Raw genomic sequence first — 14,028 nt, forward strand, 5'->3', positions numbered from 1 at the left:
AGAGAGAGAGAGGGAGAGAGAGTTGGGTATGAGATGTAGTTCAGGGCAAAGACCTTTTCAAGGGAACTGCCCACATTTGCAAAGCCCAGCCACTCAGCCCATGCTCCCTGGTGCCACTTGGTGAGCGCTGAGTGACAAGCGCCACCTTAGACTGGGAAGGGCGCCTCTCACCTGCTGCAGCTCGTGCTCAGAGGAGAACCGCCGGGTCACTCCCTGGATGAGGTTGGCGAAGGAGAAGGAGCCACCACCAAAACTGCAGGGTGGGGAAAGAGACACAGTGAGGAGCCCGGGAGCCGAGGAGGATTAGCCCAACGCTGTTCTGTTGGTCAGCAGTGACACCGACCCTCACTCCCACTCTTTGAGAGTGCTCAGGCATGGAGGAAAGAGATGACACACCCAACAGGCACCATCAGGCTGTGGTGGAGTCAGGACTGAAACTCAGGACCAATGCCAGTGCATGGGCTCCCATCTTCCCAGAGGGTACCCCACCTTCTCCAAGCAGGACCAGGACACCCATGCCTCCCCCTACCTTCCTTAGCCACCCACTGGGACCCCAAGCTCAGTGAGCGGCTGTCCTGTCCCCTGCAGGGTCTTCATGCAGACCACCCCCTGCCTACTGTACACTCACTCCTGAAACAGCTTCCTCCAGTTACTGCGCACGAAGTCCCAGACCAGGGGCTGGCCCACCACGTTGTTGGCAATGCTGATGATGGTGGAGGTAGCATCCTGCCTCCGGATGAGTGTGGAGTTCAAGGTGTAGCTCAGATACCTGCGAGGCAGCAAGCCAAGCTGTTGGGCACCAAGGGCTATGGCCAGTGGCACAGGGGGCAACCGCAGACTGGAAGGGACAGGCCCCATGCTTCCTCTAGCATCCACGCAGGCCAAGAGCTGAGGGACCCCTTGCTCCTACCTCCCTTTGCAGATAGGAAACTCAGTCACCTAAGCAGGTTCCCAGGGTCTTTGCTAGGCCAAGCATGGCTCTGACATGGACATGCCCCAAGCTCTGGTGCCAGCTAGAGTGGCTGCTACATCTTTATTTTATTTTATTTTATTTTTATTTTATTTATGTGTGTGTGTGTGTGTGTGTGTGTGTGTGTGTGGCCAGCTCAGCCCACCAGGGGGCGGGGCTGGCTGGCATGTGGTGCTGGGGGATTGAACCGCGGTCCCTGTGCCTCGCTAAGCTTGTTCTAAGTAGGTGCTTCAGACCACTGAGCCATCTCACCAGCCCCTACATCTTTAAATTTACAATGAGAATGAATCCTTCTTTTTTTTAATTGTAGTACTGGGGATTGAACCTAGGGCCTTTGCATGCATCTCTAGTTCTTTTTTTTTTTTTTTTTTTTTATTCTTTGTTTTGAGACAAGGTCTTGCTAGGTTTCTTTAGTTGCCCAGACTGGGGTTGAACTTGGGATCCTCCTGTCTCAGCCTTTCAGGGTGCTGAGAGGACAGAAGTACATCACCATGCCTGGCTATCTTTGATGGCTTTCTCTTTTTTATATGTGTGGCCCTGAGGCTGGGGAGCTAGCTCAGCCATCTAAGTGCCTGCTTGTTAAGTGCAAAGATCCGAGTTTGATCCCCAGTATTACATGCCATGCCAGTCCTGGAAACCCCAAAACCAGGCACGGTGGTGCACTCCTGTAATCCCAGTGCTGGGGAGGCTGAGACAAGGAAGATCACCACAAGTCTAAACTGTGTAGTGAGACCCTGTATCAAATAAATACATGTGTGGTCCTGGGAATTGAACCCAGGCATTTCATGTGCTAGGCAAGCACTCTACCACTGAGTTACACCCCAATCCAAAAGAGCTCTTCTTTACTGGGATCTCACATCATGACACATGAGGCACAGATGGGGAGTAAGGAGCCATCACCCAAGGCCTGGGGGGCACCAGCGGGACATCCAGGACTGAAGCCCTTGATGGAGAGGGAAGTGCGCTGTCACACACTGGCTGAGGGGCCACAGCAGTTAAAGCTACCGGGCGTGGGCCAGGTGTGGTGGTGCATGCTGTGATCCAGCACTCTAGGATGCTGAGCTCAAAGACCACTTTTGAGCTCAGTCCAAGCCCAGCCTGGACAACTTAGTGAGACCCTATCTGAAAATAAAAAAGAGCTAGGGCACATAGCTCAATACAAAAGCCCTGGGTTTAATCCTTGGTACCGCAAGATAAATAAATAAGAAAGCACAGGATGTGGGCCTACACCTGGGTTCAAATCTTGGCTGTAGCCTTCAGGTGAATCCTTGGCTCCTCAGAGCCTCCATATCCTTCTCTGAGGTGAAATGGGTCCTGCAGGAGCTTCTCTGTAAGCCTGTGACACCCGCGAGGTTCTCAGAAGGGTCCTTACCTGTTCAAGATCCACACCTGGTTGCTGCAGGCCAGGGCCGACCGCAGCTTGTCGGCCTCGTTGACCAGGGTGGCGCTGAGGAACTGATTCCAGGCGAAGTTCCACTCAGCCTCGCCGCCTTGGGCGATGGCGTTGCAGTACACAGTGGAGCGCAGGTTGGGGTGAATCCTGCGTGGATGGGGGCATCAGGGTGTGTGCAGTGGGATTGCTGAGGGGCCTCCCAACCCCAACTGAGGGTCAGCAAGGACAGGGGGCCACTCACGTGTTGTTTTGGGGGTTTGCCATCCACTCCTGGAAAAGCTTTGTGACCAGCTGCTTACACTCCTGGACCCCGTTGGAGCAGGCAGTGCTGATGGCGTTGACCTCGTTGTACCTGCCCCGGGACGCACGCTTAGTACTCCCAGCTGACCCCCCGGGCGCTCTAGGTCAGCCCCATCTAAGGCCCGGATCTTCTGAGGCTCCCCACTTGTTTCATGTCTTGGCCCCCAAAGCAGTCTGGGGACCCAGAAGGTCTTGCGGAGGCTCCTGACGAAGCCCTCTGACCTTGAGCTGGTGGGGGGCTGGAGATGGAGCCCAGCCAGGGCAGGAGCTGGCACAGAGGGCCCCAGAGGAGGACAGTAGGGGAGCCCCTGCTGCCTGAGTCACCATCACCTCCCGACTCGCGGCTACTCACTGCTCCATCAGCGTTGGGGGCCGGTCCTTCCACTCGTTGGTAAGGGCTTTGAAGTGAGAGAAGAGGGGCTCAACCTGCTTCTTCAGGTAGTTCTGGGGAAAGAACACAGCTGCAGGTGACTAATGGACATCTCCCCGGCTGTGGTCAGTTCTAACCCTGTCCCTCGAGATCCTAAGGACTCTATGCTTACTATGGGGAAAGTAGAAAATGCAAAAATAAAAAGCAACCAGAACCTAACCAAAATTATGACTTCCAATTGTAATATTTTTTTCCTATACTGGGGCTTGAACCTAGGAACTTTACAATGAGCTACACTGCCAACCCTTTCTGTTTGTTTATTTATTTATTTATTTATAGACAGGATCTTGCCGTGTAGTTTAGACTGGCCTTAAACTCATTATATAGCACAGGGTGGCTTTGAACTTGTAGTGATCCTCCTGCCTCAGCCTCCCCAAGGTTACAGGCATGCACTACCATACCAAGCTTAATTTTTTATTTTGAAACAGGATCTCTATGTTGCTAAATTGGCCAGGCTAGGTTCAGCCTCCCAGAGTGCTAGGATCACAGGCAAACACCACCACGCCTAGCTATCCCTGTTTATTTCTGAACTTTCCTGTTTGACGCAGCACACCTACAGCTCTACACACATCCGTCTCACACCACGGCACTAGGAATCCTGAGGACTGTGGTTCAGTGCTGCAGGCTGACTTCTGCCCTGGGCAGAATCCACACTCAGAGGCTTTTGCCCCCAAGGGGCCCAAGAAGAGCTTCCAGCTGGGGTGTGCCAAGGAGTGATGAGGCTCTGGTAGGATGGAAAGAAAGGTCAGGGGCATGGCTGAGGCAGGGCATGCAGAGACAGAGTCAAAGTCTGAGGGAGAGGCAATTTCACCTCGAGCCCCACCTCGCTCCTCAGGGACAGCACTTTGTCCCCTGGGGGAGAGCCTAGACAAGGGGCTCAGGATGTGAGGATCCAGGTACTGCAGGAGCGGTGGCAACAAGAGTCAGCATGGATGTTTCTAGAAGAATGCTTGGAACCCAGTTCCTGTCCCCTCTCTGGCATTGCCAGTCTCATTGCTTAGAGACCCACTATGCAGCCCAAAGAAACTGCAATGTTTGGTTTTTGGTAGCACTAGGGATTGGACGCAGGGCCTTTGCACTGAACTATCTCCTGGCCCTTTTTGATCTTTTGGTTGCCTAGGCTGGGTTCCAACTTGTCGTCCTCCTGTCTCAGCCTCCCAACGCATGAGCCCTTCTCAGTTCTAGAAATGTATGCCCCCCATGCACAGCAGCCACCCCAGCCCTCCTCTGGTGTTCCTCTCCGTATGTGAGCTGCCAAAGCAAGCACTGGAATCCAGGGGGCAGCTCAGCCTTAGCTTGGAAAGAGACCAAGATAAACAGAAAACAAAGAGGAAGCAAAGGGGCCAGGGAGATAGCTCAGTAGAATAAGCATTTGCCTGGCAAGAGCAAGGGCCTAAGTTCAATCCCTGGTTAGAGGAAGCAAGTTCAGTGGAAGAAAAGGGAAACTTCAAAAAGCCTAGAACAAGCATCCACCAAGGCCAGGCTTGGCCATGAGTATGAGGCCAACCTAGTGGGATCCTGTCTCAAAACAAAACACAAACAAACAAACAAACAAAAAACCCTGAGCCAAAGGGGAGACAGCACAGAATGCTGGAACCAGAAAGGCCACTCAGAAATGTCAACATGCGATGGAGACAGACACACAGGCTTCAGGCAAGGAGGCCTCCCACAAGGCGAGGCGAAAAGTACACCAAGTGGAAACTAGAGTGACAGGAAAGGAGGCATGAGAACAATCAGGATTAATTGGTGTTCCAAGAAGAGGGAACTAGAAAACGAGGGAGAGAAGGAAGTTGAAAGAGCCAAGGCAAAAATGTTCTATTACTAAAGGACATGAATGTTCATACTGCAGAAAAAGGTGAAAATGATGCAAACCAAGGCCCATCAGGAGAGAAAGAAGAGTCCAGAAATTTCCAGGAGAGAAAAGAGGTCACATCCCAAGAGAAAAAGAGAAATGAGAAAAGGTCTGGGCTTTTCACCAGCAGCCTGGAAAGCCTGACATCAACAGACCAGGACCAGACCAGACATTTATTTATGAAAGGATTTCTAATCTTGAAGTTTTGTTTTTTTGTTTTTGTTTTTGTTTTTGTTTTTGTTTTTGTTTTTGTTTCTGGTACTGGAGATCCAAATTATGACCTTATATTTGCCAGGCAGGCACTGTGCCACTGAACTACATCCCTAACCCCTTTAAAGTTTCTAAAGGCCACTGAATGCAGCACGAGAGTGAAAGACAAATATTCCAGACACCCAGCCTCTCAGCTCCTTGAAAACGTGTTCCCCTACAAGACTTAATTCATTCCATAATTCTAGAAAAAAATGACAGTTATGTTCACGTGTGAAGACGGCCATGGTCACATTCGACAGCTGATGCAGAGTTCACAAGGAAAACAAAATTTGGCCAAAACAAAAGTGTTTGGAGGGGGGCTGGTGAGATGGCTCAGTGGTCTAAAGCACCTACTTAGAACAAGCTCAGCTAAAGCACAGGGACCACGGTTCAATCCCCCAGCACCACATGCCAGCCAGCCCCTGCCCCCTGGTGGGCTGAGCTAGCCACACACACACACACACACACACACATAAATAAATAATTTTTTTTTAAAAAAGTGTTCGGAGGGAAGGCGCCACTGTCTTGTCTGTATTTCCGATCAGCTGGAAGTCCCTGTGCCTCTACATCATGTGTGTTTCTCGTCCTCATATTTCTCACCAAGGCCAGGTCTGCCCTTAGAAGACACCAGGCCACACAGTCCTTCTATTCATTTCCTAGTGTAGGATTTCAGGCACTGGAGTGAACTGGTTCTTTTTGTTTTGGTTTGGTGTGTTTAGGACTGGGGTAGCGCCCAGGAGTTTGCACATGTGAGGCGAGGGCTCTAACACCAAGCTAAATCCCAGCCCTTTTTTATTATGATTTTTTTTGCAGGGGTACTAGGAATTGAATTCAAGGCCTCTGCAGTGAGCTATTTATCTCTAGCTGCAGGTCCCTCTTCTTTTTTTTTTTTTTTTAGTTGCAAGAAAGAGGCTTTCTAGGGCCAGCCAAATAGTTCAGTGGATTAAAGTGCCAGCAAGCAGGTGCAGGGGCCAGAGGTTCAATCCCTGGGCTTGCCATGCCAGCCCTGCCCCAGAGGCTGCTGAGAAGGCAATTGGGACTGGGCATGGTGGCACACACCTATAATCCCTGCACTTGGGAGGCTGTAAATAGGTGGATCACTTGAGTCCCATCTAGTAGTGAGACCCTGAACACCCTGAAACCCTTCCCTAAAATACAAAAAAAGGAGGCTTGCTAAATCATTAAGTTGCCCAGGCTGGACTGGAACTTGTAATCCTCTTGCCTCAGCCTCCCAAGTAGCTGAGATGACAGGCCCACTTTGCCCCATATGGATGACTTCCTGACCACAGTCTACACCCGTACCTTCATGGGGCCATAGACCTCAGAGCGGTCAAACATGAGCTTGAAGTAGTTGAGGCTGCTCAGCGCTGTCTCCCAGGGCAGGTACTCTGTCTCTCGGATCAAGAATAGGGTGTTGTCCAGAGCCAGCGTGACAGGGACCTTTTGGGCACTAGGGATAGACAGAAGGGCCCTGGTCAGCCACACCCAGCGCATCCACACCCCAGAAGCCTCAGTGGAAGTTCCCAGGGACACAGCTCAAGCCAGGTGCTGCCCCTCCCAGAGCCCCAGGCCCTGGTCCCAGCTGGATCAGCTCAAGATCTGCCATGAGGGATGAAGGGATATAATGTTAAGGGTGCCACAAACCGGGCCCTGTGGCCCTGTCTTAACTTCTGCTAGACACAGTTCCTTCCTTATTATACCCATTTTATAGAGGAAGAAACTGAGGCTCAGGGAAGTGAACTGACTTTCCCATGGCACACAGCTCATAGGAGGTAGGGTCGAGGCTCTGCTTCGCTCAGCCAACCTCTTCTGCCCAGCAGGGGCCTCACCACTTCCCAACCTCTCACCCTTAGACCAGTGTGCACATCTGGCCTATAGCTGTCCACATCTGGGGTTGATGTCACTCATGTCAAGAACTGAGGCTGAAGGAAGTGCTCAGTAACTCTGTCCAGCTGAGCTCTCTCCCTCCGGCCCTGTTCAGCCCAGCTTTTTTGAGCACCAGTCTGGTGGCCAGGCATGGAGTTTCTGGAGTAGGGTGTGGGCAGTGGGGAGGGCAAGCCAGCATCTGGTGGCTGCATGGCATCATGCAGCCTCAAGCATGGCGCCCCAACTCTGTGCCCAACTCCTTCTCATGGGCACTCACTTGGCCAGGTCGAAGGCATCGTGGATGACCTGTGCCCGATTGATGACAGGAATCACCTGGAAGAGAATAGCATGTGAGCTCCAGCTGCCTCGATGAACAGCCTTGTGGTCTAGAGGCCCATCCTGAGCCAGGGACAGGGTAGAGTAGCTGACACCTACCGTGTGGTCTGACTGCAGCTGATTCTGGATCTTCTTCCAGTTGTCCTCATCGTAGTTCACCTGGTAGTAGCCTGTCACATTGACATTCAGCAAGATCCACTCATTGGTCCCTGTCGCCCTGAACAGCTGGTCCTGGGCTGTAGAGAGAGACAGGGCAGGCAGGGGCTGCTTAAAAGAACACAGGGGGACTCAGAGCCTCCACTCTTCTTCCTCAGCTCACCTCCAGGCAGCTTCCCTGGCCTCTCCAGGAGCCTGAATTTCCCTTATTCCCAGCTCCTCATGGAGCAGGGAATGGCTACATACTCTATGGTACTCAGCAAGCACTAGAATGCTTTCTTTTTCTCCTCCCAGTACTGGGGATTGAACCCAAGGCTATGCACTGAGCTACATCCCTAGTCCTTTGATACATTTTTTTTTTTTAAATTTTGAGACGGGGTCTCACTAAGTTGCTAACTTGCCCAGGCTGGGCTCAAACTTGCCACCCTCCTGCCTCAGCCTCCCAGGGTACCAGGATTACACATGCACACTGGCTGGAATGCCCTGAGCCCTTGTCTTCCTTTCCCTAGAGCATTGGCCAAAGCTGAGCATGAACAGCTCGGACTGTTACTTCCTCGGAGCCAGCAAGGGCTGCTGAGACCAGGGGCGGGGCCAGACACTACTCTAAGGTTTTAGGTGACTTCTCTTCTTCAGTCCTCACACAACCCCCTGGAGTGGACACTGCTTAGCTATACTTCATGAGAAAGAAAGAGACCAGAGAAGGATGTAACTTGCTCAAGGTTACACAGATGGGCAGCAGCAAAGTGGACACAGAGCACAAGTGGGCTCTGTTCCTTGAATAACATGATGAAGGAAGCCCTTCCTAAGGCCCACCGCAACCCCAGAATTGGGGGGGAGATGAGCTGCATTACTGTTCCGGACGCCGTTCAGCCAGTAGTTGCTCTGCTGTGTGCCACTTCTGATGGACGAGATGGGCACAATCCACAGGTAACTGCAAACAGAGGCCCGGACGCCAGGGGTCAGGTTGGCAAGAAGCAGGCTGCCCAGGCTGTCACCGCACACCCCCAGCTCCTGGTGCTGGAGCGGAGCTGCTGCACCATGGGGACGACCCACTGTGCCAGGGCCCCAAGTGACTGCTCTCCATGCGGCCCAGCGCCTCCCTCCCTGGAGCTCGAGCCTCAGTGACTCCATCTGCTCACTTGTAGTCCGAAGGGCGGGTGACATTGGCCTGGGGGTCAAGAAGGAAGTGCTCCTGGGAGATTGCTCCTGTCCCGGTGTTCACAGTGATGACGGGAAAGCCCATTTGCAGGATCCAGCGGTCCATAATGGTGCTCACTGAGGCCGGGAGCGTGACTGCTGACTGCTGGTTCACAGCCTGTGGGGGGAAAGGAAAAGGGGGAGGACTGAACCCAGGGCCGTCACACTGAGCTATCCCCGGTCCTTTTAAAATTGTTTCCTGGGCTGGGGAGATAGCTCAGTAGAATAAGTGCTTCCCTGGCAAGCGCAAGGGCCTGAGTTCAATCCCTGGTTCCACCAAAAAAAAAAAAGTCACAGGCTAGGGTGAGGGACAGGGTGATGGGGCATGAGGAAATGCAGGCAGCATGGAGGGCCTGGGCAGGGCACTGTGCCTGGAGTCTGCCCATCCTTCTCCATGGGCACTGTGTCTTGCCTTTGTAGGCACAGCATCCATGGGAGAGGGAGGAAGGGGCTGGACTGAAGTAGCAGGAGGACTCGACTGTGCCTTGGTGGCACCATCTTGTCCCAGAGACTGAGGCAGGGGAGGCAGACCAGCGGGGGCTGGCGCCCATTTCCAGTGAGTGCCATGGCAACTGGAAGGGCTGTGATTTGCCCTCAGGAGCAGCACAGTGGTGGGGCTCAAGTGATAGGAAAATGGGGATCCTGGGTTCTGGATAGAGTGAGGGTGCGAGAGGTGAGGCCGTGAGCGAGGGCTTCTGGGAAGGTGTGGGAGTGAGTGAGGGCTTCTGGGAAGGGGTGGGCAGGGCAGGGCAGGGACCCTGGAGTACTCAGTCCACTCCAGCCCCAGAAGAGATAGGGTGTGGCAGCAGCCTCAGCCAGCTTTACCCTTGACGGGGACTACTGAGTGTGGAATGCAGGCGGGCAGGGGCAGAGGGCAGAGTTTGTGCCCAGGGTACTGGGGTGTGCAGACCTGCACCAGGAGAGGCTACAGGCCCTGCGCACAGGGTAGCCACAGGTGCAGAGTCATTGAAAGCCAGCTCCAAAGTCTCCAAAGGAGGGAGGCTCAAGGCCTTGCCCTCCCTACCACAGAGCCCTTGAGAGCTCTAGTGCAGGCTGCCAAGCAGGGTGTGACCCCCTTAGTTGCTCCTGCCTGCCCCCACGGGTGTTGTGAGTGACCCACTTCACAGACGAGCAGCTGGGGCTGAGGAAGAACTGAAGGGTCCCCTCCCTCCCACACATGGCACCCACCTCCTGAAGATGATACCACAGGTCCTGGTAGACAGTGTTCTGGTACTCAAAGGCGTGGAGATAAGACTGTAGAGATAGGCGAAGGGGTGAGTGCACGCCCCAGGGCTGGGGCATGGGGCCAGGCAGGGCGAGGGGCACTCATCCCGGGCTTCCTTGAGGGCGCCACACTCACCGCCAGGCCCTTCTTGAACAGGTCCTCTGTCAGAAAGCTGGAGAGCATCCTGAGGACTGAGGCACCCTGGGGTGGGGCGACAGGGGCTCAGCAGGCCATGCTGGCCAGCATGAGTCCCTATAGGGCAGGCGAGCCCCATGTTGGTGGGTGTGAAGGTGGGGGGATACCACGTCCTACCTTGCTATAGGAGATGGTGTCAAAGACCTCACTGATCTGGGCGGGAGTGTTGATCTCCTCAGCAGGGCTGGACAGGGGGTGGGAGGAGGCCAGCGCATCCACAGCCATTACACGGTATACCTCATTCGTCACAATGAGGTCCTTCTGCAAACCCGCAAGTGCCAGCCATTAGGAGCCTGGCCCGGGGTGTGGCCCAGCTGACCCATGCCCCACCTAGCCCCTGGACAGTTACTCACCAGATTCCAGGTGGGCTCAGCATAGTCAGCACCCAGATACTCCACGTAGGAGGCGAAGCCCTCGTTCAGCCACAGGTCATTCCACCAGTTCACTGTGACCAGGTTCCCGAACCACTGCGGGGATAGGGGGTCAGCCCAGCAGGCGTGCTAGCCTTTCTGTCATTAACTGATGCCAGGGATTTTACCAGGAACCCTGCCAGGTGGCTCCCTCTTCCTGCCCGTGACTCAAGCCAGACCCAATTCCTTCCTGCACCCCAGGACAAGGCTACCTGATGGGCCAGCTCATGAGCGACTACAGTGACCACCCGCTCCTTGTTGCTGATGGAGGAAGATTGTGGATCGAAAAGCAGTGAGTTCTCCCTGTAGGTCACCAGCCCCCAGTTCTCCATGGCACCAGCATTGAAATCAGGCAGCCCAATCTGGTCTGGAGAGGCCAGACCATTAGTGGGGGAGTCTCAGTTGGGACCCCAGCTGCCACTGCCCACCCAAGGCCCCCCGCTTACCAGATTTCTCCAGTGGGTAGGGTGTGTCATAATGCTTGGCAAAAAAGCTTAGGATGGGGCCTGTTACATTGAGTGCATAATCACCATGGCCCTCGGCGATGGCGCTAGGCCGGGCCCAGATTCGGATCTGCAAAGTAGGTGACCACACCTGAGGTCAGGACCCTCCTGGATCCTGGAGGAGATGAACTGTGTCCCAGGTCCCAGGGAGCTGTGACGTCCTTGGTGGGCCATGGCTGGGGGACCAACCCCATTCCACTGAGAGCTCTGGTTGGCAAAGGAGGGACCCAGGGGCCTCGGAGTTCTCTGGGCCTAGAAGCAACCCTCAAGGGATGGTATAGCCATGGCCACCATCTGCCTGCCACTTCTGGATCAGAAACTTCCTTTATGAAGAGGAACCATTATTCTTTTTTTTTTTTTTTTTTTTTTTTTTTTTTTTAGCTTTTTTAGACAAGGGTTTCACTATCTAGTTCAGGCTGGCCTCAAGCTCACTTTGTCACCCAGGCTGGACCCTCCTGCTTCAGCCTGCTGAGTGCTGGGATTACAAGCATATGCTACCACGCCTGACATTATTCCCATTTTTAAGATATATTAGGGATGAGGGTACAGGACTGTCCTACAGCCAGGGTCAGGGCAGGGTGAGGACATGTGTACCCAGCTTCATACCTTGACACTATCAGGGGACAGTGATTCCACGTAGCTGAACTCGCTGACAATGTAGGCCAGCAGGTACGTGGACATCTTGGGTGTGGTATTGAACTCAGTGACGTTCCAGGTGGGGTCTCCCGTATATGGGACACTGGGGCCTAGGTATGGGGTAGACAATAAACGTGTGGGGATGGACCCTGTCCTGTCCAGCACCCAGACCTATGTCCCTGCCTCCCAGGCCATGTGGCCTTAGGCCAGAGCCGCTCACCTTTGGGAAGCATGTTAGACAGGGCTATGCGGTCTCTCGGGTGGATGAGGGTGATGTTGAATGTGGCCTTCATACCTGGCTCATCAAAGCAGGGGAAGGACTTCCGGGCATCTGCAGCCTGCATCTGTGTTGTAGCCACCACTCTGCCCAAACCAGGGTGTCAGAGGGTGGGCTGGAGGTGGGGCTGGGGCCTTGAGGGTGCCTTTGGGTGTCCACAGGAAGGGACACACACAAAGCTGTGCAGCTCAGCCCCTGCCCTTCATCTCCCCCAGGAGCCAGGAAGTCCTGTCTGGTGGACTGACCAAGGCGCCTGCAGGTTCCGCCCCTGTACCACCTGGAGGCCTGGGCCTCCGAACCTGTATTCTGTCTGTCTGAGGGACTCCTCCGCCCCATCCCGACGCTCCCCCAGGATGGCAAGGAGCTAGCCTTCCCTGTCTATCATGAAGGTTACCATCCTGCAGCAGCTGTGCACCAACAACGTGCTACTGAGACCCCAGAGAGTTCAAAGGCCTCAATCTCAAACACCCCCACAGCCCCGGGCCAGTCCCAGCCAGGGTCCACGGACTCACTTCAGCACGCCGTTATCCCTGTACTCGCTGCGGTAGAAACCCGCCAGATCATCGGCCAGCTCCCCCTGGAACTCGCTGTCCATCTCGTACTGGCTATTGACCACCAGGGAGCCCTGCAAGTGCACCACCAGGTACTCGGTGCGCTCCACCAGCTCAGTCCTTTCGATGGCTGGAGGCTGGGAGCCGGCCACGCCTCGCAGGGCCACCCGGTGCCCAGTGGATTGCTGGTTTGTGTAGTTGAGTTTTTTGCTGTGGATGATGATGACATTGGTAGCCTCCTTGCAGGTGAAGCGGACGGTGCTCTTGCCCCAGAAGACGTACAGACCATGTTCATTGGGGCTGAAGTAGGGCCTCAGCATCACCTGGTACGAGTCGGGTACCAGAGAGCTGGGTAGGCGGTACTGGTTCCATGGCTTGCTTTGGTCCACAGTGGTGGCTGTGGAGGTGGTGGAGGGCAAGGTGGGATCTGGGGCAGAGTTCTCAGTGTTCCGGTTCTTCTCTTGGGCATACACCACAGACAGGGCGACGATGGTGCAGATGGCTGCCACACCCAGGAGGATGCCCAGGATGCCCAAGGGTTTAGAAATGTAGAAGCCCTTGGACATGGTGCAGGTGAGCAGAGAGCTCAGCTCCACAGAGGAAGAAGCAGCTGAGGAGCAGGCTTATATCCTGGAGGGGGACGGAGCCTCACAGCCGCTGGGCTGGGCAAAAATTAACCAGGGATCAGACAGGCGAAGGTCACTGGGATGGGCAGGGGTGCAATCTGCCCCTGGCTTCAAGAGGCAATGCAGGGACAGCGTGCGAGGCTCGCAGAACGATCTGCACAGGGCCACCTGCTGGGAGCAAATAGTCTGGTTACCGACTGCCAGCTGAGGAGGTGCCTGGGTGGCACCAATCTGCCCATGCCCAAAAGCAGAGGTGTTGGAAAGATCAGCAGCAGGACCAAGGTTGGACTCAGGAAAGGACTCTCAGGAGCCTGCGGTGGGACATGCGCAGAGTGTGGACGTCCCGGCTTGCCAGTCACCCTTGGGTTGGGCCCCCAGAGGGCAGCAGGGGCTCTTCCCACAAGGAAGTGCCAGCCTCCCCCGTACCCCCAGAGCAGGAGCCCTCTTGGCCAGCTGGGTTGCCCGCTCTTCCCCTGAGCTAGGCACCCCACCCCAGGGAGCTCCCAGTGCGGGGCCAGGAGCTGGCGTGCTCAGGGTCTAAAAGGCAGGTGGAGACTCTTGTTTCTTTCCAGTCATGACTCTGAGCAGGTAATTTTAGCTTTTGAGACCTCTCTTCCCATAAATAAGTAACATAGTCACCTCTCAGGCCTGCTCAACAGATTTAATGAGAAGACCCCACAGCAGAACCTAATGACCTTTCCATTCCTCCCCTCTCCTCTCTTCTCCCCTCCCCTCCTCTTCCCTCCTCCTCTTTCTGTCTCTGTCTCTCTCTCTGTTTCTGTCTCTGTCTCTCTTTGTCTCTCTGTCTCTGTTTCTGTGTTTCTCTCTGTCTCTCTCTGTCTGTCTCTCTCTCTGT

The 14,028-nt window shown here is 54.6% G+C and overlaps 1 protein-coding gene across 2 annotated transcripts in view; it reads right to left on the minus strand.

The window, feature by feature from the left end:
* Anpep (alanyl aminopeptidase, membrane) overlaps nucleotides 1–14,028 on the minus strand; it is a 21,702-nt gene that overhangs the window by 2,270 nt on the left and 5,404 nt on the right. The window contains exons 2-20 of one of the 2 annotated variants that reach the window (XM_023710365.1): nucleotides 12,508–13,340; nucleotides 11,939–12,081; nucleotides 11,689–11,828; nucleotides 11,026–11,152; nucleotides 10,792–10,946; nucleotides 10,523–10,636; nucleotides 10,287–10,430; nucleotides 10,110–10,175; nucleotides 9,938–10,003; nucleotides 8,692–8,867; nucleotides 8,404–8,483; nucleotides 7,496–7,632; nucleotides 7,338–7,393; nucleotides 6,497–6,644; nucleotides 3,016–3,107; nucleotides 2,605–2,715; nucleotides 2,343–2,510; nucleotides 629–769; nucleotides 172–253 (exon numbers count right to left, since the gene is read on the minus strand). In XM_023710365.1, the coding sequence (XP_023566133.1) occupies nucleotides 172–253; nucleotides 629–769; nucleotides 2,343–2,510; nucleotides 2,605–2,715; nucleotides 3,016–3,107; nucleotides 6,497–6,644; nucleotides 7,338–7,393; nucleotides 7,496–7,632; nucleotides 8,404–8,483; nucleotides 8,692–8,867; nucleotides 9,938–10,003; nucleotides 10,110–10,175; nucleotides 10,287–10,430; nucleotides 10,523–10,636; nucleotides 10,792–10,946; nucleotides 11,026–11,152; nucleotides 11,689–11,828; nucleotides 11,939–12,081; nucleotides 12,508–13,112 (2,751 nt within the window). In that variant the 5' untranslated portion in view covers nucleotides 13,113–13,340. Of the gene's footprint in view, nucleotides 1–171; nucleotides 254–628; nucleotides 770–2,342; nucleotides 2,511–2,604; nucleotides 2,716–3,015; nucleotides 3,108–6,496; nucleotides 6,645–7,337; nucleotides 7,394–7,495; nucleotides 7,633–8,403; nucleotides 8,484–8,691; nucleotides 8,868–9,937; nucleotides 10,004–10,109; nucleotides 10,176–10,286; nucleotides 10,431–10,522; nucleotides 10,637–10,791; nucleotides 10,947–11,025; nucleotides 11,153–11,688; nucleotides 11,829–11,938; nucleotides 12,082–12,507; nucleotides 13,344–14,028 lie in introns of both variants that reach the window. The other variant, XM_023710360.1, reaches the window with a different exon arrangement.

This window comes from Octodon degus, unplaced genomic scaffold (assembly GCF_000260255.1).
Source record: "Octodon degus isolate 3935 unplaced genomic scaffold, OctDeg1.0 scaffold00002, whole genome shotgun sequence".
In the NCBI taxonomy this organism is placed as follows: Eukaryota; Metazoa; Chordata; class Mammalia; order Rodentia; family Octodontidae; genus Octodon; species Octodon degus.